Source organism: Strix aluco, chromosome 11 (genome assembly GCF_031877795.1).
Source record: "Strix aluco isolate bStrAlu1 chromosome 11, bStrAlu1.hap1, whole genome shotgun sequence".
NCBI classification, from domain to species: domain Eukaryota; kingdom Metazoa; phylum Chordata; class Aves; order Strigiformes; family Strigidae; genus Strix; species Strix aluco.
In genome coordinates this window covers 20,281,328-20,306,153 of record NC_133941.1, presented here as the reverse complement: position 1 = coordinate 20,306,153, position 24,826 = coordinate 20,281,328, and the positions used below count along the sequence as shown (strand labels likewise).

Here is a 24,826-nt window from a genome sequence, read left to right as displayed (position 1 = left end):
CCACTGCAATCATAGCAGCATAATGGTTAAATCCAGAATTGCATTGTTCAGTTGAGTGGAACTGTTCATATTTTATATGAAAAACTGCAACAAGTTTGTCTTCTGGCAGCATGTTATGTTGAGCTAATCTTTTTTTGGCTAACACAAGCTTTTGAGAAACATCCCAACTTGTTTCAAAATATTGATTAGTTTTGGAAATACCTTAAATATCGTGAAAGCCTTCAGTTTATCTTATACATAACGCTGTCTTCTAGCTCAGGTGATTCATTGAGTATGCAGCGTAAATCTTACGTTTATCTTACTAGATGGTTTTAGATGGTGGTATGTGATACGTGGCATTTGGAATTCGAGTCAGATTTTCGTTTACTCCAGGGCTTTTCCGTATGTTTCTTATTAACAGCTTTGTTCTCAAACCTCTAGTCTCCCCAGAAAGGAGGAGAAAAAAACCCCCAAGAAACATTAAGAAGGAGAAAAAAATAGGCTTCAGATCATAATTTCATTATTTTTAGTTTACCATTGCTTTTATTGCCATCCTGGTGTTAAATTGTGATCAAAATACAATGGGAATGTTAATGTTTTTGTCTGTTGTTGTATACATTAGTTTTTCTGGATAAATAGTGCAATATTTTTACCAGAATCTGCTGTTAAGACTGTGAAATAGTGAGCAGTGATGTTTGGTGTTATTCCTAAGATTTTTCAGTTGAATTTTCTTCTTTTCTTTGAAATTTTTGGGGAAAAAAATAAAGCTTATGTTACTTTGTTTTGTAAAAAACACTTCTGAGGCAGATTTTTTTTTTAAATCAGGGCAACATGGGAAAATATCCAGAAACTTTGAGGAATGGAGAGAACAAATTGGCATAGTTCAAACTTGTAAACTGAGACATCTTGTTTTTGTTCAACTTTACTGGGCAGTCTTCTCTGAGATATTTGAAGTTGCTTCAATAGATTTCAGTGAGTGCAACTACTCATAGCATTATTAGTGGTAAATATCAAGATATTGGCTAGAAACCTAACTTCTGAAAGTGTAGCTCTCTATTAAACTTGAGAAGACACCGTAAGATTAGTAAATAGTCAACTATGGTTGAACTAGTATGGTACATATTTTAATGTTGGTAATTGCTGTCTTTGAGAGCAGAAATTGCTCCTTAGGATGTAGGTAAATGCTTTTTCAAATTATGTTAAATGATTTTAAAGTTTTGTAACAATGAAATTGTATCAGATTTCATGATCATAACCTATTTTAGGTAGCTGAACTATTTTACCACATTACTGAATCAATATGTATAGTTAAAAAATTGCATATCTTTGTTCATATACCTTTTTCTCCTGGTCTAGTCCTGGGCATTTGTCTCCCTTTTGGGAAATGCTGGTGCAGGAATTGTGGATGGGACTCTTGCTGACGTGAAACTTTCTGAAATTTTCTACTAGGGTTAGAATAGCCACACTTTGATCTTTTGGTTTCCTAAGGAAAGTGAATTTTCTGTCTTTCTCACTTATTTTACCCAGTATATTTTGATCCTCATTGCCAATTATAACCAAATTTGACACAGGATAGAGGGAAATCTACAGGCACTTTCTACAAATGCGAAAAAATAGCAGCTATGTAGAGGAAAGCGCTCCAAAGAGGTACTTCAACTGAGGAAAAGACAGTTATAAATTCTCTTTTTTAGAGTAAGCAAGCAGATGGTAAAACGAAACAGATGTTGACTAACCTCTTGGCATACTTTTAGCTGTCACTTGGCAGCCAAACAGGTGGTAGCTGCAGAAGGCAGCTGTAGGAGACATGCTGAGGGATTGGTACGAGGTAGAAACAAGCTGGAAGAACCTGAGAGTTGTAAGGCTCAAATCCGTAGGAATCCAGGTGTCTGTAGCTTCCCTGTTCATGCAGTAACTTAGTGACAGCAACACTGGGAATGAGGAGGTTGTCCCCATCCTTCTAATGCAGCTCAGGATAGTGTTAGCTTGCTTGCCGCAAGGGCATGTTGCTGCCTAATGTTCAACTTGTCCACCAGGACCCCCAGGTCCTTTCCTGCAAAGCTGCTTTCCAGCTAGTCTCCCAATGCTGGGGTATTCCTGCCCAGCTACAGGACTTTGCACTTCCCTTTGAACGGCATGAGGTTCCTGTTGGCCCATTTCTCCAGCCTGTCAAGGTCGCTGTGGATGGCAGCGCAGCCCTCTGGCCCATCAGCCGCTCCTCCCACTTCTGTCATCTGCGAACTTGCAGAGCGTCATCTGTCCTATCGTTAATGAAGAGGTTGAACAGAATTGGAGCCAATACCCCAGAGCCTGGGGTGCATCACTAGGTACTGGCCTACAGCTAGAATTCACTGATGGCCCCATTGAGCCATTCACCTCATTGTCTACTCATCCAGCCCATACTTCATTGTGCTTTATGATTCTACAACTCTTTTTTTCCCTAAGGTCATGCAATGGTATCCAAGTAGCTGTGCTCTTTCTCTGTCCATCTGTCCTTTTCTCTTTCCTGACATTTTCCTGAGCATAGTGGACACTTTTAGCCATTTTGCCAGATACACTGAATTCCTGCAGTTTTATATAAATTGACAGCTGGGCAGAGGAGGAAGGCACTATTGGTACTGGATAAAGAAAGAAAAATCAACACTTCTTCACCTTCTTTAACTTGTTTAGCAGGAAGAGAGAGCACCTAGATGATCTGTGAGTTTCATACACTGGTCTGCACTCAACCAAGTAGTTGATTCTGAACCCATACTTCTAACCTATGAAAGTATTGTGGTGAAGGAAATAGAGGAAATAAAGAAGGTACTGCATTGGACCTAATATTATTAGGGATATGAGGTGGAATGGGATTTTGTGATGGGAGATTGAGGGTTGCATGGTGTAAGAATCTTTACAAAACTATTCTTCATTAGGTGTCTTGCAGAACAAATTGTCTCAAACTGAAGTGATTTGATGCTTCAGAACGTTGTTTTGGTTTGGCTTTTCAATATGGATATGAAACCAATCCTGTTTTATTGAATGTATGTTTTGATTTACGTGGTATGCACTTGATATAGTTGATGGTGCAAGTTAAAATCATGATTTAATAGTATTTTGTATGCTTTAAACTTATTGAGTTTGTTGTTATTTGTCTGGTAATGTTGTGTAACTTCTATATTATGCTTTGTTTTGCTGTGTTTTGAAGTACTGCATAATGTAGGTTGATATTGGGGAAAGAGGCAGGGAGAAGACAGAGATGAGGTTATTTCATCCTCCAGCAAGTTAATGGTGTAGAGCAAGATATAGAACTCAGTCTTTAGAAGTACTCAAATAGGCTACTCTGCTTAAGCAGTATTTGAAGTTTACTGGGCTATTACTGTGAAGTAAGTATTTGTTATTTATTCGTCAGAATTACTTTTCCTTGCATTGGTAACAATAGGCTGCCATCCTCTGGTGAAATTTGTTAACTGTCTTGTTAGGGACCTGACAGATTTTCAGAAGAGAAAAGCCCCTTAAAGTTTGGAAAGCTTAGGTGGAATAAATATTATTTTTTTTATTAGACGTATGTAGTTACTTGTACAAGGAATAATAAGGGAAGACTCATAGAAGGATTTATATCAAATCTCTCTTTCCTCTTTCTTTTTTCCATAACGTCTGTGGAGAATGTAAAGGTGGAGTTGATTTCCTGACAGTTTTTCTCCCCACCTGCTGATACTGAACTGCCTTGTACTGTGGAAAGACCGTTGAACAGCAGTGTATTTTCATTAGTTAGCTATTACTCTGTTAATTTTATTGCTGTCCATATCTAGAAATCAGTGCTGAAACTGTGTAAGGCACATTTTATGTTGTAATGTCTGTATGTCATTGTGACATCCATTTGGGTTTATGTTAAAGTATGCCCAAGATACAAGGTAAATTATTAGTTATTATTACCCACAAATGCTAGCTGAAGAATGAGATCTGAAAATAGTGGGGGGTCGTTGAACATATTTTTTTTTCTCATAAGTGACAGACATCCTGTGAATTTATGTAATGTGATATAGGAAATTACTGTCTTTTCTCTAAAAATAACTCTTACAGGAGATGGTTAGAATGAACCATTTGATACTTACCTGCCTTAATGCAAAATTACCAGTCTAGTTTAAGTCACAGATGAAGTTTTTAAGCTTCAAAGCTAGCTGAATTTGCCTTGAAGATGATGAAAAGCTAAGCGGTTGATAAAATCCTTTAGAGATTATTAAGTGTGAGAGAGAAGGTAGTATCTTCAAAATAGTGTTGCAGTTTCTTCTGTGAATGTTCTATGTGTCTATGGATGCTGACTGTAGAAAGAGTTTCTCAGTCTGAATGCATGGCAAAGAGGAAAGAGTGGTAAGGTAAGAGTTTTTAAGGCTTTGGAGGGATAAGATCAAGACTATATGGTCTTCTACCTGTTAAGACTTTGCTACATTTTTATAAAGCTTTCTCATTATATTGACTTCAACAGTGGACATAAAATTTGGTGAAACTGTTATGAGAGTACCTGTAAACCTTCTAAACCTTCTGAGGTTTAGAAAGTGCTCGTCATGCTTTCTAGGGACTAGGACTACTCTGCTAAAGCTGTGCCCCAAGAAAAGTTTCAGATGAGGTCCGAGACTGAGGGACACTCTGGAGTCTGTATTAGGATCATTAACTAGTGTCAGCCACAACTCCTTGCCTTGGGAGACCAAAAAGTCCAGTGGCTGTTTTTCTTACCTGTGCCTGGTGGTTAGTCATAGGAACACAGGCAGTTTGAACAAAAGCAAGAGGGATTTTATTTTTTCACGTGGCAACCTACTCACCTGTGGGCATTTGTTATGTTTGGAAATCTTATGTAAAATGCAGTTACTAAGATTTACTGAGAATATAGTAATTGCTTCCAACAGCTCCTTGCTGCTGAGTAGGCTTATTAGCAGTGGGTTGGCTGAACAGGCCTGCTTTAGGGTAGAGAGGTGTAGGCTAACAGGAGGAAGCAGAAATTGCTCTACACATGTTCAGATCTTATTCCATCTTCTTAAATATCTTAGTCTTGGCACATGCAGAGTTCCTGTTGTCCACTGCATAAGTTTCAATTAGATAAGGAATTGTTTCCTGTCTCTGTCATGTTTCCTTTTGATCCTTACCACTAAATTAGTGTAGAATAATGTACTATATTACACTGTGAGTTTATTCTTTTAGTTAAGCTGCAAAATTTGCGTGAGCTTTTCTATTTGTTCTCATTGCTGAATTGGTATATAGTATAGCACTAGTGTTTAAGAATACCTTGGAACTAGTGATTCATGTAAGTGTAATGATTTTTCTGTTATCCATTCTATTCCTTCACTAGCATTACGCTTGCTCTTTGCTGTGCTTTCAACGGAAGCACAGTTGAAAAGCACTTTGAAGTCCACCTATATCCCACTTACTCAAGGTGAAAACTCTTAACTTAGTGTTCTACAAAGTAGATAAAAGATTTGGAAATTTTTCTTCCATTCTTCAATCTTAACCTTATTTAGGATTGAACTTCTTTTTGCTGTTATGTTGCTACTTGACCACTTTTTTCCACCGGAAGTCCCTCAGATCTTTTTTAGCTCTTGATTAACCTCCGGTCATCTACAGATTTTCCTGCCTCATTCTTTATTTGCCTTTCCTCTATCTTTTTGATAGTAAATTTTATAAGCACTGAACCTTTTGTGGAACATTAAAGACTTCAGTTTTATAGCTGTTACTAGGTAAGAATGGGTGTTTATTTCAAATCTTCACTTTCTTCTTGGACAGTTAGTTGTTATTGACAGTACTTTGTGTCTCTGGTATGGGGTTATGAGCTGTTTATGGTAGTATAAGACAGGGTAGCCTGTCATTAAGGGGAGGTTGGTACCCAGAGGGTAACGAATGTGCACCTGGGCTGTTACGTGAAGCAGTAGGTGCTCTTGCTTGAGTATGAATGTAAAGATTTTGTGTCATGAGGATTAGTCTAGGGTAAATGACTAGTCTGTGTGGTGTGCTATTCTTTATGTAACTAGGCTGTTTCACTCGCAGTTACTTATTTCTGTCCTTGCTCTTTTCAACATTCTTCCATGCTCCTCATAAATCTTTTAGAGTTGGCTTAAAGGGTTGGCTGTTTCCCTCTGTAGCCTTGTTAGATTTGTTACTGTTGGATTTATTTTAAGTGCAACGTATAGAGAGGCTCAGAGTATGTCTTTGCTGGGAATGCAGAGTTGTAGTAAAAGCTGGTATGCATTCCCTGTATGAACTGTACATCCACAGTTCTGCATTTCCTGTGTGTGTAGTAACTAATTCCCTAGTAGAAAAATCTACTGAAGGTATTGCCTTTTTTTCTATACACAGATCAGGCTTGTCTTCTAACACCGGTCTCTGTTTAGAGATCATAGCTCTTCATGCATGAAGACATAGCTATGGCTAAAGAAGTCCATGATATAAACTAGACTAACTGATGAAGAATATACTCATTAACTACTATTTTCAGTACTGATCACTGCTTTCCCCATGTTATTTGCTAGGAAATGCACTCCTTAAAAACATCTTCAGAAGCCAGGGAAAGAAAGATGCTTGGTGATAGGAAGATTTGTTTTGTGTTTTGTTCAATGCTTTGTTTTGGTTTTATTCTGCCTTGTCTACAGATTATCTGTTTGCAAAAACTGTTCTTTAGTAAAAGCTTTCCCTGGACCGCTCTCCCTCCTCTCCTCATGTGGTTTTGGGTCTCAACAAAATAGTGGTGCTAACAAAATACTAAATATGAAGAGTCCAAGCAGATGAAAGAAAATCAGATATTAGACTTGATGCTTATTGCTTGATGTACTTAGGGAGGTGGTAGAAAGGCTGAGAGATTGGGAATTCCTTGATTTCTATGTAGTATTTTCTTCTGCTACTAGTCTGTGTCATTTCCCATAGCTGCTTCAAATAAAGCATTGAATTTTTAATTTTGTGAAGAACAGCAGTGATAAATGATCCACGAGGTATGTAGAGTTGGAAGAAGGAGGAATAGAGAAAATATCTAGAGAAGTCAGAAAGGTGGATAGTTATAATCTCTGAATGTTTTGACATGAACTATCATGTAATCAAGTATACAAATGCGAGTATTCTTTAAGTTTATTTAATTTATTTTGAATCCCAATAGCAAATATACACTAAATAGATATGTAAAATATCCATTTTATACAGTACTGTCAGTATTGAGAATTCTAAATGCTGACCTACGTAAGAAGTCAGGGCAGTTGAGTTCCAGCTATCTGCTTGCATTCAGCAATTTCAAGGTACTTCCATTACTGAGGGATTCTTAACCCGTGTGATGTCAAAATGTAAAACAGGAAAAAATTAAATGGAAAACATGATTACAGTTCTTATGTATAAAAGAAAATGTTTGTGCTGGGCTAAAGGGAGTTTAATAATCATTCCTATTAAGCTTGAAGCATATGATAAAACTTGAATCCTACTTTTCAGAGTGCATCAAATTATATTGATAGCAAAACGTTGAAGGACATTTCCCTTGTAAAGTTGCAAGAAAAAGTACCAAAAACTTTTAAAGTTTTTTTGCATGTTAGTTCTTGATATGAAACCGGCCTTTATCTCACTTCATACGTAATAAAAATATGTTCTAATTTAGAGACAAAAGACCTTGCAATACTGTACCTTTTCATTGCATCTTTGCTGATTATCAAAAATGGCACAAGAAGTTGTCCTTGAAGTCTGATAATTTTTTTTGCAACTTTTCTTACCACACTTTTTGACAGAAGAAAAGGTCCTTACTGTGGAAAAAGTCACTTCCACTTGTTTTTTTAGAATTTATTTGAAAGAAAGAATCTCAAAACTGTGTAACTTAAGAATTTAACATCTATAATAGGAAACAACAAATACAGTTTCCAGTTCCACTTCCAAGAGTCCTTCTGTAAGATATAAAGGCTTTTGTTTAAATTATTCAAATGTAGGTTGAACATTGTCAAATAATACAATGGATCCTACTAAGATATTGTTTCTAATTAATTATCTCTAAAATAGTAAATACTTTGTAAACTGGTTAAATAGTGTAAAATTGCCATTTTCCTGCAAATTTCAAGTATTGTAGAACTGATTTGGACAAGTTGCTTTTTGAAATGACCAACTGTGGTATCACTTCAGGAAATTTCCAAGTTGCACACTGTTTCTGGCTAAAATGCAACGGAAAGTTGAAGGCTGAACCTCCCAGTACTTTACAGGATTATTGAAGAGGCTTATGCCACTGTATAATGCTTTCTTCTTTCTTCTTCCTGTTGGACAGAAATCATTCACTCCCAGTTTTGCAATATGATTAGAATGAAGGAAGACTACCTGCAACAATAAGACACAGTAAAATATAATAGTTAGTATGTGAATGGGAAAAATATCTAAACATTCATTGGCATATAGATAACTGAGGTTTGCTGTAAGATCAATTGGATGCAGACCTTAACAGTAACAGGAATTAAAAATTTGTGTGAAACCCTTAAAAAATGTCTCCCTCCTGCCACAGTCTCTCCCACAAAAAATAAGTTATGTGGTATTTTATCACTGTGTTGTCAGAATAATTGGACTCTATTCTTACGGAACATTCTCCTACAATGCAATTTTATGTTCTCTTATAGTAAGAATTGTAATGGTGCAGTATTATATTTTCCCGTAATGCAGATTTTTAGTCATTTAATAAATTTTAAAAAGTAGTCTCTAGAAGAGTTGATATTGGGAGACATTTGTCAGTATGGTTACAGGAACAGATCAGTCTAGTGCTGTTGTAGCTTAAATTAGTAAAAAATAAAAGGCTTGTGGTAGAGCTTAGAATTTAAGTAAAATAATGTACATTGACAAAAGCACTCTTGTGTATCTAATTTTGCATTACGCTGCAAGTTGATGTTTGGGTTTTGGGTTTTTTGTTTGCATTTTTTGTTGTTTTTTTTAAGATATATCTCAAAATATTTAATTGGAAGGGAAATGAGAAGTGGAAAGAAATTAAAATCAGAGATAAAAGCTTTTACCAAATAGCTTATCAAGTGCTCTGTCATCTATGCATTTCTTCATGTTTCCCCAAGATTTGTTCTGCTCAGTATCCTAAGGTATAGGTCATCTTATAAAACATAAATGATTTTAATTGCTATTCCAGAATTCAGGAAATAAATGTGTTTTGAAAATATTTTCTTGCGGAATTTGCCTAGTTCTATGTAAAAATTTTAAAATCTTACCATCATTTCAGCCTCATAAATAATTTATTTTAGATTTAAGACTTTTCAGCATGGGAATGGAAAAATTTCCACTCTGGCTTGCTAATATGGAAACTATAATAAATCTGAAACAAACTTTCTGGAAACTTTTTCTGGGTGTAGCATGTTGGTTTTTTTGTTTGTGGTTGTTTTGGGGGGGGGGGGGAGGTTTGTTGTTTTTTTTTCCTGGGAGTGTTCCTGATGTTTGATCTTGTTTATTTCTTTAAGTACGTATGTGGTTTCAGGTTTTCCAAGTATGAGTGTGAGGTCAAAATACATGTGACAGTAAATTATGTGTTTTAGTTGTGTCCTAATCAGTATGGCAGTGTGAAAGTCAAACAATTCGTAAGCACTAGAGCTTTCTATCAAATTTAGTATATGACCTGCAGATATTTCAGTTCGGGTAATCCAGGAGGAACTTTCTTGAGCTTATTTTTTTCAAGATGGATTTCACGTATGCTTGGTATGTTGGCAAAACTTCCATTTTCCACATCTTTGATTTTATTATTCCCAAGGCCTAGCCTAGAAATAGTACAAGGAACAATTAATTAAAGGTTCACAACAGCATTTTTTTTTTTTTTTAAGATTGACATACACAGGAGTAGACGGGGGGAAAAAAATAGGGAAGAATGATGAAATCTTACCTCTGATAGGAAAAAAACCCACCATTGATCTAACAAATATTTTTTTCTTCTTAATTTAATCTCCACTTAAAGGACAGCAGCTAGCCTGATGTGAGCAATTGTCCAGTTTTTCATGCAGCTTTTCTACTTTTAGTGGCAAGAGTTAAAATTATAGACATCAACCCATCTGCTTGTAAAATAAATCCTGCCCTTTTATCAAGTAGTATAGCTACAAAGTATACACACAGTAATAAAAGGTGGTGTTCTAATAAATAGCCAAAGAAGAGCAAGTCTTGTAAAGAAACAGTTGTGTATATATATAGCTTAGTAAAAAAATCTATATTTTTAAAAAAGCAGGACTACCTTCTTTCCTACTTCCACATTTTCCTGAATTTAGGCCTTAGAGTTTTTGCTATAAGGCTTAAGCCTGCATTGCTACGGAGATGATTCAGAAGGTGGAGGCACTGGACAGTTCGGAATTGCTCTCTCCATGCATCCTGCAATCCCCTTTTTCTCCTTTCTTTCTTGCTTTCTTCAGAAACTGAAGTTTGTCAGTTCAGTAGTTCCTCTTTGACAGTAGTTTCTATTACCAAATCCAAAATTCAATGCTGCTCATCTGTATTTTCAGAGTACTTAACTGAGCTTTACAGAAAGAACTTTCTTATTTTGTCCTACATCAGTGATACTTTCCTCAGAAACCTCCTTTTTTTTTTTTTTTCCTTAAACCCCATCACATCTGTAAACAGTTATCAAGTTGTTTCCTTTACTAGCTACTGTATTTCTCCCAGGCTAGTTTTCAGGAGGTGAATTTATCTTTTGCAATTTCCCAGTTTTCTCATGTTTTTGTATAAAAAAAGTCTCAAATTTCCCTTTTCATGCTATCCTTCTATATTTTTCTTTAGGGTGTGTATGGAGTGTCTCCTTCCAGTACACTTAGGCCTTCTCTGGAATTAAAAAGCTATTATGACTCTTAAATCCTATAAATTTAGTTGCAAGAAAGGCATTCTGTTCCTAAACCAAAAATCAGTTGGTGGTGTTGTATGCCTCATTTTGGGGGGTGATTTGTGAGATGAGTGCCCAAAGAGTTAAAATGCCTGGGCCTGATAGGGAACAGGCTGGAGAGAAAAATCTGAATGCTACTGATAAATTACATGACCGCAAAGGTTCATATATTCTGAGTATGAGAAATACATGCAGTGCTTAGTTGAGGCGTATTACTACTAGCACATTAAGAGATATTATATAAAAGCCATACAATATTACCCAACCCATGAAGTAAGAATTTATGGTGACTACATTTTGTAATCAGATGAGGTTCTTAACATACACTTCTATTGCAAACTGATAGGCAAGACATGGTAATAAGGCTGAAGTTTGGGGGGTGGTGTGGTGTGTGGGGTTTTTTTAAAAGTTTGATCTTATTTACAGCAGATCTTATAAAACACTTAAAATTTTATTTTTTTTTTTTTCATGAGAAGTATCAAAAAAGAGATCCTGATCTTTTATCAAATAAAAGCATTTTGCTTGGGAATTTTACCTTTGAAGATTTTTATATCGGTTAAAATCTTCAACTTCGATTGCTGTGATCTTGTTGTCATCTAAATGAAGTTCTAGTAGACTGGAGGGCAATTCTGATGAAAAACAAATGCACAGTATGAGAAAAATAAGCCAACTTATTTTTTTTGGAAAACATATTATGTTCCAAACAGCTTCTTTCCTTTGTGTTTAGGATTGGGTGAAGAATTTTGTGCATGGTTGTCTGCATTCAAGAAATGGCTATTAGATACAAGTGTGTTACTTAAAAAAAAAAAAAAATCATCAACATCAATTGGTTTGAAATAGTAACTTAAAAAATTAAGATGTGAAAGCGCATATGCTAATGTAAAGATTTAAAGATTTCAGAGTTACAGAATTTGGTATAATTTTGCTACCTTTGTTTACAATTGTTTTCATGTACTTTTGGTTAACCTGTCAAAGATGTAAACTGTATTTTATGTACAATTATCTGACAGTTGGTAGTCAAAATCCTAGCCCCGTGGAACCAGTGGCAGGTTTTTGTAGACAGGTATTTTCTTCCACGTGATGTAACAGTTGTGCTATTACGGCTCCTAAGGTGTGACCTGGGAGGAAAGCTTTCAGAACTGTCTAAGCAAAATGAGATATGTGGTATGCTCTTTCCTGTGCTGGCACGCAGGATATTTTCTCATATGGTACCAAATAGTCAATAGTACAAAATACCAATTCAGACCTGTCAGTGAATGGACCAGGAGGTGGAGAATCTTTTTTACATTATCCTTTTAGCGAGGGCAGTGAAAGATAGTCACAAGTTACTATTTGCTGATCTTATGTTCAGTTTTGCTCACATCTGTCTAGGTGGCACCCTGACACCAAGCAAGACAAGCCACATGTTTCTGTCAGTAATGTGGCTTAGAAGAGCACTGCTCCCATTGCTGAGCGCTGTAGCATTACAGTACTGCAGAAAAGGGGTGTGCTTTACAGTCGGTCTTGATGCAGGTTGACATGTCTTGGTGTTTGTTTGGGCTTTTTTCTAGTTGACATTCCAGTTTACAATTTCACTGGGTGCTCTTGTGTCTGAGTTACAATAGGGAAGACTACCCATCTGTCCACTTTAGACTTTAAGTGCTTTTTGGAAGTTACACTTTTTTAATCTTTTGTGTTGTCATAACATTTGCAGATAGAAGGACCTGCAAACTTAGTTTCCATTTGGTTAGAATGTGTTCACCATGAAATCCAGTTGCTTTATGATTTGTTTTTGTATTTGACACCACATATTGGATCTCATTTTGTGTTTCCTTATTGGAGATTATAACTAAGACAAAATCTGAATACTTTTATGTATGTTTTTTTGTGATAAGTGATAGGAGATGGTGATATGATGATACTAGGAGAATGTATTTTGTGTGTGTGTTGGGGAGTGTTACCATAGGAAGCCAGATAACTTCTGATATTAAAATTACCTTAACAATTGGGGTGAGTTGGGGTTTTTGTTTGTTGTTGGGGTTTTTTTAGTGTTCTTTTCTACAGGGATGCTTTTGCATATGTATCTGTTTACAAGAAGAGATTAAATTTAGTAAGAAACAAGTTCTTTCTTGCAATCATCCAGAAATAAATATCTTGGGGGCTAACATTTAGTTCCCCTGTAAATTAATGAATGATAAACCATATGGTATTAGGCTTTGTTTCCTCCCTTTTTCTCTTAGCTAGTAGTTTTGAGCAGTTGAAAATCATGAGGGTTTGGTTAAATACAGTGGTGACCTACAGAAGATGCAGGTAGAATGTTGTACTGAGTTCCTTCGTGCTACTTTTTGTAAAATTAGTGCTTTAATTTATTACTATTTTCAAATCACAAGTTAATTCTTTTAGATGGAGTGATTTCATTTTGTAGTATTTTATGTTGGATTTAATTAAAATGTTAATATTAAATTTCACTTAGCAAAACCCCATCAGAAGATGTATAAAATGCTTTATTGGGTTTTGCATTAAGGTGGTATTGCAGAGCATATTTGAGCTACAGAGTCACTTGAAACATTCAAAATTAAAGTTAGAAATTTTGGGGTTTCATTTTAAATGCATAAAGGAATTGGGAATTTTGTATCCCTTGCGACCCAGATGAAAAATCAAGGGGTTTATCCTTTCTTTGTATGGATTTTTGAGAGGTTGATGTGAAACATGTGAAGTGACATCTTATTATCATTTTCTTCACATCGTTTCTCCTGAGAAGAGTCTCTGGATGACTCTGAGAGAGGAGTGGACTGCCTGATGGGGAGAAGGCAGATGAGGGGGCTGGAGAGCGAGTGTGTGTGTGTGTGCGCGTGCATGCACACTGTTGAGATGTCAAATTGGATGCTAAGTGCAAAAAGAAAAATAAGGTCAGAGGTGCTTTGGTAGTAAGGAACAGTACAAAACAGAATTTATGAATATTTTAATAATCATATATATGTTAAAGCATTTTATTTAGGAATATACTACCTTAGGTATAGGTAAAATAGAAAAGGTAAAACAAAGCATACCTTTAGGAATTGAAGTTAATTTAGCTTCTGCAATTCTTATATGGTAGATATTTACTCCTTCGAAAGCCCCTGGCTCTATTCCATCATTGTTAAGAGGATTTGCACTCATTTCTGTCCAAGGGGGGGAAAAAAAAGTATTTATGGCATAGGAATTTTGTGTATGTTAGACTAAGTTATAAACAGCTGGTTTAATTTCATTTATGACTTCTGATGTTCTAGGCATTAATTAATGTTTAGCTTTGATAACCTATTCTGTGGGGTGGAAGTCACAGCTTTTGGTGAATAAAGGCTCTCTTAACTTGGCTTGCAGAGTTACCAAAAACTTGACCTATGTAGCAGCTTCACATAGAAAGTAAATTGTGAAAGATAGTTTCCACAGCATGGATATCTCTTTAAGAGAAAAATTGCACTTTGGGGAAATGTTTGAATGAAAATTATATGTAGTATGTTACATTTTTAATAAAGACATTTTCTACTTAATTGAACTTACCTAAAACATGTAGAGACTTCATTCCTTTAAATATGTCCTTGTTGATTTTCTTAACCTTATTAGCATGAATTCTGAGCTCTGCTAAAGTTTTTGGTAGATTTATTGGAATCTCAGTTAGCTGGTTGTGGGACAAATACAGTCGTCGTAGCTTCTTTGTTGGTTGAAAGGCTTTTGGATGGATCTTGGATATTTTATTGTTGTTCAAAGCCAGTGCCTGTGAGATATGGGAAGAACAATAGAAATAATTTTTTTTATATAGGAGTGTTATGTTTATGAATTTTAAGTAATGAATTTGATATATAATTTAACAATTAAGTATTTTAAATATTTTATTTTTCCATCATATCAAATTTTAGCACTTTGTATATACTTCGGGTATTTCAATTGATTGTGAAAAACAACAAAAAAACCCCCTCTGGAGACTGGAGTATTGGCTAGAAGGTAGGGAAAAACTAGTCAGAGCTGACAAGGTGATAATGGATAATGAGAAGAACTGGTGAAAAAATACATTTGTCTTCATGTATTTTATGGAATTGTATAGGGGTTATATTCTTTTTGTTGTTGTTCCTTAATGCGGACAAATTCTCAAAACTCAGAATTTCATCTTTTATTTCAGCATAATGCTGCAAAGTAAAAGTTAGAGTTTTAATCCAAATTTCTTAAAAGTTAATGTCAGTGCACAGCTGATATACACACATGAATTTATATCTTATTTGCCATAACTTTTCAACTCCTGTGAATTTAAGTCTCTCCTCTACAATACACTAGTATTTTTGGGACAGTTTTCTGTTCTTGGTTGCTATGTGTTATCAGAGAATTGTACTGACTTACTACAGACAACAGTATGAGTTATCTGAAATTATTTTGTGTGTCAAATCACATCTCTGCATTTCCATACCTAGACTATTCATTTTTGTTCCTTTTTAACTTCTTTGAGCTGTTGGTAAGTCATCTGATCTCTGGAATTGTGGAAAAAAAAGTAGAGCAAAACAGAATTAATCTTTTTTTTTCCCCCAAAAAAATGAGGATAGCTTAAGCAAATAAACAGGAAATGCTTCTTCCTAATCCAAGTTGCCATCAGTGCCTTTGCTAAGTAAGGTAGTACTCAGACAAATTGTACAAAGTGAACTTTGCTCTCAGTAAAAATTTAGGCCTTGCCACAAATTAACTGATGAGAAAAATCAAAAAAGCTCAGTTTTCAGCTATCACATAATTAAGTGGTGACTCTAATATATAATGTGGTGATTGCTAATGTATTCTAGTGACTTTCTCAGTCATTGGAGGTTAGTTTCTATAGGATCTTTTATACTGAATATAAACCACAGTTAGTGTGCTTACCCATAACTTGCTGGTTAAGACCATTGTGTGCCCAGACATGTGACACTTAAGGGGAATTGAAAACACTTTGTTGCAAACAATGAATTTATATGGTTTCTATATTTTCTGTTCTAGCTTAACCCACGATAATTAACAAGCTCATTCATAAACACTTAGATCTTGATCAGAAGCCAGATACAATTGAAAAGGATTTGGTTTATGTTAGTTTAGAAAGACATGAAACACATTAATGTGGAATAGAATGTCAATTTGCTATAACTTGTGGAACATTTTGTCATTTTTATAATGACAATTTTAACATTGTCAGTATTCTTTGGTACTGGATCTAGAGTGACACCTTATGGAAATAAGTATTCCAAAACAGATTTAATCTACCTTCCCAGACCTCTGAGACTCTTATTTTCTTTCATTATAGAAAGGGATTGTTGTGTGCCATAAGTATCTAGATTCATCAGTTGCCAGTGATACTTATATTAAAGCCTGTCTCTATGTGCATACTTGAGTGTGTTAAAAAATAGTAAAGCACCCAACTTTTTCATTAATTCAGTGTTGGTCTGTTTTCCATTCAGGTCAACTGGATTTGTAACATTAGTTTGTGCTGTATATGTTAGTTGTATGCTGTGTGCTTTTGAAAGTAGTCTCAGAAAATACCATTCTAGTTATTTTGTGAGATAAAGTTCTTTCTGCTATTTTACAGCTAAGCACATAAAAAAGGAGCAGTTGTCTTGCAGCCTTCAGAACGTAAGGAATGCTTCTGTGCGTGCTAAGAGGTCTTGAGAATCTTTTTGGTGAGATACACATGGTATGTTTTCTGGATGTGGAAAGTGGCATAGTTCTTACAGCTCAAAGACATTTGCTTCTTACTGTGTGGGAGCAGTCAAATATGCAGGCTTTATTTTTATGGATACTGTTAGAGCAGAATGTACCATTTGTATCTTAAAAGTATCAAAATATTTCAGAACCCTAAACATTTCAAACTTGGAAAATAGCAAGCTTACATAAAGCGATGTGAGTCCTTGAAGATCATTTTCCTTGACCTCTTTAATTTTGTTGTTTTGAAGGTCAATCATACGAGTATCTGGTGGAATGTTGCGAGGTATTGATGTCAAACCTATTTAAGTATGTGACATAAACAGAAACATTATGTGCCTGTATTTCCAAAGAAATTAATTGCTAAACAGCAAAACACAGTAAGAGTGATTATTATGGCGGGAAAGAAGATACGAACAGCCATAAAGCAAGGATAGAAAGGAATATTTGATAATGAGAGGAACTAATCATGTAAGAATGTACAACAAAATTGTGTGGATGGTTTCAGGAGGAAGTGCTGCTTCCCCTGACCATGAAAAGCTTGAATGGGGTGCTCATTGCAGATTCTTTGCATCTGTGAAATGCCTCAGAGCACCAGTTGTTCTCCAGCGAAACGGCTTCAGTCCCTGGGGAAAGCAGCCCTCGGAGGACCTGCGGCTGTGGTTCGGTACTGAGGAACAGGGCTGTTGCAGTGGCTATAAGGGATTTCTGCTCAGTGTTTGAATGCTCTTTTCTACTTCTGCACTGCCCTATCCCTTGTACCTGCGCAGTTGCTTATATAGCCATACAGTTAACATTAAGGCTGAGAAATGGCTATTCTTCATGAAAGTAGACAAAAGGTGGTCTTCCAGCTGCCAGTTCTTAATTACCAGTTGTATAAATTCCTCAATCCAGTTAATTTTTCAGTTACAAAACCACTTCAGTTCATGCCATCTGAGATCCTGAATCAGCAGAAGAGACTAGCAAGGGATAGTAGTTTTCTTTTCAGTGGAAACGCTGATGCGTCAAATGCTAAATGCTGGTCCAGCTTATTAACAATTATTCCATAATTAATAGGTTATAGTTATTTAAACATGAAGTCTATTAATAGGGATTTTTTCTATGTGTGAACTCAAGGGTGTTTGCAATCTCTAAACCAGATGCAATAACCACAGCTTATTGCTGTCAGCAAAAGTTTATTTTTATTCCGTAATAATGACGCATTTTTTTAAAAAGACAGCAATTTATGTATTGACTCAAGGTTTCTAAGACATGAAGAATCTAAGATTAAGTTCAGGATGGTGGCAGAGCTGTGATGAGAACAAATGTCACTGTCCCTGTGCTAGTGGCAGGAGCGTAGTCCTCTGATTACCCTGAATCATGGGAAAACTTCAATGAACACTAATTCAAATTGGCATGATTAATAATAACTTTGTGTTTAGGGCTAGTGTCTGCCTGCAACAGTGACAGTAGCAGGGTTGCCTTTGGTTAAAATGTTACCGGTGATGTGCACCTTAAAGGAAATTAAGCTGAGCAAATAGGCACTGGTATTACATTTCCTTGTGGTTTATTTATGGCCTCTTTTTCCTTTATGTTTTCTTGTCATTTGACCTGTTGCTTTGTAGTTGTGAATGAAGTACTTCTTTAGCCATACTCTTTTTTGAGAGAGGGGACTCATAGCTTGTCTAATGCAAACAGCAAACTTTTGTGCTTCTCTGTTTGGATATAACTTCATGAAAGTAACTGAAACAGGAGAAAGGGTAATCTAAAATGTAAATATAAGCATTTTCGCATTCTGTGATTATTCTCCTAGTGGATAAAAAACTGTGCAGATTATATGTATTTACTAACCCCAGTAAGTATTCCATTAAATGGTTTTACAGTTATTTGTTACAGATATAGGTAGCACATGCACATATTTGTTACATTTGTTACATGCCTTTCCATTCTGTGCTGATAGCAACAGAAGTCACTGCTAATGCAAGGTGTCTCTAGCAGTTTATTAATTTTCTAAACTGATGTGCATGAACTGGGAAAGCATGTTATAAAAAGTGCTGGACACAAAATAGTTGCTGGACACTTAATTAGATACAGTTTGCAAGCCTAATTGAAAAAATGTAAGCTCCTCGTGAAAGGGACTTGTAAAAGAATACGTGACAGTGTGCAATTTATGGAGCTGTAAAATTCATCTTTTAAAAGGCAAATCCTCCAAAGGAGAGGCCAGTAGAGAACAGACACACAGATTTGTTCTTACCTAGATCAGAGCAATGGACAACTCTCACATAGCACTGGCATCCAAAGGGACATATTGGGAAGAGATCAAAAGGAATTAGTGGTATAATTGGTTCAGTGGTTGGAAATAGAGAATTGTCATCGTCATCATCATCATCATCTTCCATATCTTGAAGCATCATATTCTTTAGTGTAAAATATGAAGGACCAATGAGAGGTTTGGCAGAGCACAAAGCCAAGAAGAGAAGGAGTGTGTATTCTTTCATATCTTCTTAATCACGATAGCCAATCTTGAAGAGGAAAGTAAACAAACAAAAAAAACCCAAACACAAGAATCAGTGAATGTGAAACAGCAAATAAATGTACTGAACTACTTACTTCACTCACTGCTGCAGTGTCTGGTCCTGAAAAAATGATCTGTTATTAATATTAAGGTTTAATTAGTATATGGAAGATAAAGAGCATTAAAATTACTCTTTAAAATATAATTATTATAAAATTATGTGTTACAATAAATACTATTAAAATATTAATTCTTCAGACATTAATGCCATATCAGAGTGTTTTAGCTGAGTTTAAAAAATAGGATCATCATTTGCTTCAGGCTTTGAAGTGTAATCTTTGTAGCAAACATTACCAGAACTTGGAATTGGGTTTATTTTATTCTTTCTTAATGAAAAAGTATTTTTAATGGGATACATTGGCATATGTGCATTGCTTGTATCTAGAAAATTGGGAAGTGCTTGATTAGCAGTACATAAAATGCACTCATCATGATACTCCCTAAACACTTCTAATTAAACACTTCTTATTCTAATCTGGAAAAATAGATAGAGTTTTCAGTCCTGACAACAGCTTTTCACCAATTCCAGCCATTCGTATATTATTGCGATTGACAGCAGTTCACCTCTGTATTTTAATGCAAGCACATTTGTATATGACTTTTATTTGATGAGAGCTCTTGTCTCTGACAAGGGCTTGGAGGTTGTGAATCTGTGTCATTTGAAATCAGTAACTCAAATTACACCCAGAACAAAGTGGAAAACCAATACATCTATGTGCATATTTTTTTAATAAACTTTTTTTTTCCAACCTAGCTTTGTTGTCCTAGGGCCTGTATGTGACAGCTATGCAGCCAGCTGAAAGGAGCTCAAAATGCGTCGTGCTTGAATTTAATGCCATAAAACCCACCAGCTTTCTAGATTACCCATAACTTGAAAGTATCTTTCCTGTGTAATCAAAGGTCCTTCAGGCTGGAAGACAGAAAGATATTGGATCAGTTAGGGAACCTTTGAAGCAGAAAACGCCATGTCGGATAGCTACAATTTATTTTTTACTGATGTTATTGAGAATACACAAGTTATGAAAGACTTGGAAACTAGATTTGTCTTCAGGAGAATGTGGCAGATTCTGTCTCATTACAGCTGTTCATTCAATTTCATTCAGGTTCTCTGAGTTCTAATTTTACCAGATTTCTTTCCCACCTGACTGGGAAAACCAGGAGTCCAGTCCTACAGTATACTGGGTTACCTGAGCAATGATGATCCATAGGTCAAACCCCTTAGATATTTTCTACATACTCTGGTTTTATTCTAAAGATTTTCTTGACCAAATACTCCTTTAAAACTAAACACAAGGGAGAACAGAGATAGTAAGAATTGCCACAGGATGTTTTGCAACTCTGTGAGAAAAGACTGTACATTCAGCCCTCAGCTCTATGTTGCTCCCCTCCGAAGCCCAATTCCACAAGTTGTTCGGATCCTACAGCACACTGTGCAAACCAAGAGGGGCTACTCTAAATTTTGTTATGCATATCCTGTTTATAAAAATGTTTCTATTTAGACTATCATAGACCTCTTTAGGGAACTACTAAACGGATGTCAATTCTTGTTTGATCACCTAATTGAATGCTTGCTGATCTGTTTATAGCTGAAAAAGTCTTTATGTAGGCCTTTTGGCTTTGGTCCTCAATCACAGGAAGAGGAGTACACTTGTTAGTACAAGGGTGTTGACTTGGCTTATTCAAAATTCTGAGGTTTTGTATTGCTTTTTTCTGTACAAGGTCATTTTGATGTTTCTTGGATGTGGTTCTTAACAGCATTAAAATGCTGTGTATTGCATAAATACTGTATATGTTTCCGGGTGTATAAAAAAAAAAGCTAACGGTATTTAGATTACGTAAAACTCACCCTTTCAAAAAGAATGCAGTGACTCCTTTGCCAGTCCCCCCAAATATGTGTCTGAAAACAATGGCACAATATACTTTGTATCTTGCAGGTACGCAGCATATAACTGCAAGTTTAATATTTATTGTAATCTTCCAGTTGTGTGCTCATTTGAGTAGCGTGTGTATCTTTTACTGATTTAACAATCTTTTAAAAGAATCCTGATGTATATTTTTCCCATATATTTTCCTTTGTGTTCAAAATAACATTCTGTTTCAATGCTAGAATTTTATAGTCGTACTTGGTAATCCTATACAATGTGTTTTCTTGAGAGAGTCTTGGAATAAAAACACTGCTGGGAATAAGATGTGGAACCTACCTTTGTTTGGAGAGAATTGCAGTCATGTCTGGTGGTACACCTTTGGAATATTTGGCCCTTTCAATCTTGTATCTCAGCTTCAGCAAAACAGTCAAAACATTCAATACTGTAGTCATACCATTAATTAGGAGGAGATTGAAGCCTTTCAGACTTTCAAGTTCTCCTTGTTTTTGGACAAGTGCTTTCATGTCTGAGTTTTCACAGATGGGCACTCAGGCTGCTCTTCTACTGCCCGCTTAGGTATTAAGTGACAATGCTTTGTGCTTTATTCATTGTTGTTGTACAATTTCTGCATATAGGATATGAAGTGTCATAGCATGTGTCATGTCTTGGAACATCTAAGTCCCTGCTGGCTTCTATTTGTGGTAGGCACTGGATGTGTAGTTTTACTGTCTAAAAGATAATCTTTCATGTATGTTCCTGAAATGCTGTTCTGGATCTGGTGCTAGGAAGTTGTCTTATGAAACGATTTAAAAATCTGTTTCCACACTTGTACCTGTAGCAAATGGATTGCATATTTCTTTTCAGATATTCAAAAAACTAATTATGATTTCGAACTATGAAAAAGTTGAGGCTGTGATTGGAGTACTGGCCAATTTGAACTCTTGAAAAACATGTGTTGTTTTAGAAAAGTAGTGTTGAAATATGTCATTGATTACATATATTAGTTCTGTGAGTTCTGTGAGTTCAATCTCTTGAAAACAAGTCCCTTTACAGAAGGAAGCCTGAGAGTTGTGGTACTTTTTTTTTTTTTTTTTTTTTCCTCCCTAGGAAAGAGAAAAAGCCCTTGCTTCAACTTCCCATTTTACCATTAGGAAATCCTTATTGCTAATTGGCTTTGTACTTAGGGATGGTAATCAAGTTTGACTCCAGGTTCACATTGGCTAAAGAACTGCCAAAAATGAATTCCAAAGAACTGGATTTTATGGAGGTTTTAAAGTTTTTTTTCCTGGCTGAGGCTTTGAGGTTTCCAGTAAATAGATGTTGATATGTCTTTGTAGAAATGCTTTGACTCTGCAGCTCATCTCAGAGAACTTATACAGACTTTCTGCATGCTTAAACTTCATGAGTAAGAGAATTAAAAGAAAATGAAAGCTTAAAATCCAAGAACCTAATGATCTTTCAGGAAATACTTTAATTTTATCATGAGAATTCTAGGAAATAATTGTTTCAGAAATTACAGTTCATGGATACAGCTGTACTGATGGTCCACTGCTGCCACTTGAGGCTGGTTCTGCTCCCAGGTACATATTTTCAGTTCTCTTGTACCAGCTCTTCCTCTCAGGCTGTTCACTGAGCTGATTGAACTCACTAAACCAGCATAAAACTAATGTGAGCAAGAGAAAAACCCCCAACACATTATTTCCCTGTGAATAAACTGAATCAGTCTGAGTATCAGAGCCAGCACAAAGGAATGGGTGGAACCAGCCTGGTTTAAGGGGAAGGAAGGTTAAAAAGGGAGAGAGGGAAGGAGAAGAGATGGAACAGCCATTCTTGACATACGCAAGCTGTTAGACAGGCTCAGGTGTTGATTAATACCATGAAGAGATGATTGTTGTTGGACAAAGTCTAGCCTTGTTCATTCTCATTTTTACAGACCAGAACGTTGAAGATGAGTTTTAGGAAGTGTAGCAATTTCAAGGAGGGCTCACATACTTCTTCATGACACTTTCTTTGTAGCAATCCTACTTATTCTTCAGTACAAAAAGCTTCTGAATAGCACCTTTTCACTAGAACACTAGCCACTCCAAAGTGAGCTAATTGAATGTGGAAAGTACATTTTACATGTAGAGATGCTGTAAGGCTGACTTCCTTTCCTGAAGTATGTAACAATCCTAAAATCACTGTGCTAAATGTTTGGGACATGCTTATCTGCACTGATGTGGTGATCTTTGCCAAAACTCACGTTGCCAGACAGCACATGGATGATAGGAATCTTTTATGCACTTAGTTTAGGATAACACTTACAATTTTTAACTAATTAAATGCAGGTGATGTCACAGTGTTAATCTGATTAAAACCTTTTAGAGGTTGTGTGGAAAATTCCCACATGCAACAGTTCTGTGACATGAAAATTCTAAACATGAATTATGGGAAGAAAAACACTTTCTGTGAGGGTCAAAGTTATGTTGTTAGTATAGGATGTGTTCATTTAAAAAAAAAAAAAAAAAAAGAGAGTAAGTCTGGATTCCTTGGCAGTTGCATGCCAGTCTTGCAGCATGTGGTCTGTCTTGTCTTACCAGTTACGACACTGAAGGAGTTAATAGGTAAAGTTTTAAGACCTAAAGACTCTAAATTATATTTAGAAATCACTTCTGTTACCGGTGTACAGAGGCGAATTTCCTATGGCATTGTTTCTGAAAAGGAAATGTTTAAATGACACAGTGGTGGTCTTTACAGAGGCAAAGAAAAATCTCTGTGTTCATTAATAACACAAATCATTGCACTGCGCACAGATTTTGTCCAAAGAAAGGCAAGACCATAGCTGTTTTGAAAGCTATATTTAAAAATAGTTCTGGTTCTATTAGTCATTGTCCCATTCCTGAAATAAAAAGAGTTTATGTTTAACTCTTTGTCTACTCTATTCATTTACTTAAATTGCTTAAGAAAAACAGGAGGAAATTTTTTTGTTAGTAAGATTACTGAAGAAATTATTCTGTCTTGAGAAATAGCCCAATATTGAAGTTATTTAGTATAATAATGAATAACATGTTTACAAAATAACTTACGTTTAGAGAGTATTTACTTTTTATGGAAAACTGACTCTTGTGTGTTACTGACTATGACCTATGAGCATTTTTAGGCTGTGGCTCATCTACAGTTCACTCTTTCATATGTCATTTTTGATTGCTTTGCTGATATCTACTTAAAAAACCCCCTAACTTGAATACCAAATTACATAAAGTTAACACTGACTTGTAAATAGAAGAACTGCTATAATTGTAGGATAGATTTGCATATATTATAATAACTGAGGGGAAAAAATTTTATTGTCAGTTAAGTCTTTCTGACAAAGCTTTCTTTAATAGCTAAATTATTCACTATAGTTTTTGGTGGGTTTTTTTTATTATTATTGCTTTGCAGCTCAGATGTAGTAAATACAGAATTATTTCAGCTGCAAAGTAGATTTCCAAATATTCCATTAGAAAAAGTGGTATTTCTAACTCTAAATTACCTGACACTATTAATCTGCACATAGTGACTGGCAACCTGTTGTTTAATTCTTTATTGCTATTTATATAGAATAGGTATTCAAACTGGACATACCTTGCAAGTTTGATAATTCTTCCGGAAGCACTGTGATGATCCACCTGAGATCTTTATGTCCAGTTATTTCATATTTTAAAAAAAAAAAAAAAAAGAAAAAAAGGAAATTAGGCTGAGTTCTGTGAAATCTAAAGTAAATATAAAGAAAAATTCCACTTCCAAACTTCTTGATCCTCCTGGCACCGTGGGTGATACCAGAATAAAGTGCTGCTTCAGATTAGCCCATCTTAATACTGAAGAATGATATTAAGACGACTTGTTACCACTCATATGTTTTTCATCACTGCCTGTATTCCAGCCAAAACTTCTGGCTTAACTCTAGACGTCTAGTGGAAG

At 35.6% G+C, this 24,826-nt stretch overlaps 2 protein-coding genes across 4 annotated transcripts in view; one reads left to right on the top strand and one right to left on the bottom strand.

The window, feature by feature from the left end:
* Window positions 1–24,826, top strand: part of CENPP (centromere protein P) — a 148,030-nt gene that overhangs the window by 56,602 nt on the left and 66,602 nt on the right. The gene's annotated exons all lie outside the window — the stretch shown is intronic.
* ASPN (asporin) lies at window positions 7,728–24,770 on the bottom strand. Its single transcript, XM_074836587.1, has 8 exons — window positions 24,491–24,770; window positions 18,702–18,969; window positions 16,657–16,769; window positions 14,321–14,534; window positions 13,831–13,941; window positions 11,337–11,430; window positions 9,560–9,698; window positions 7,728–8,274 (listed from the first exon to the last, which is right to left on the bottom strand). The coding sequence occupies exons 2-8, from the start codon at window positions 18,943–18,945 to the stop codon at window positions 8,077–8,079; spliced, it is 1,113 nt and encodes a 370-aa protein (XP_074692688.1). The 5' UTR covers window positions 18,946–18,969; window positions 24,491–24,770; the 3' UTR covers window positions 7,728–8,076.

Coding starts and splice junctions, on each gene's coding strand:
- ASPN (XM_074836587.1), bottom strand. CDS start 18,945: ATGAAAGAATACACACTCCTTCTCTTCTTGGCTTTGTGCTCTGCCAAA. Junction 16,770..18,701: donor TGTCCATTGCTCTGATCTAG/GTAAGAACAAAT, acceptor ATACTTAAATAG/GTTTGACATCAATACCTCGC. Junction 13,942..14,320: donor GAAGTCTCTACATGTTTTAG/GTAAGTTCAATT, acceptor CCCCTTGGACAG/AAATGAGTGCAAATCCTCTT.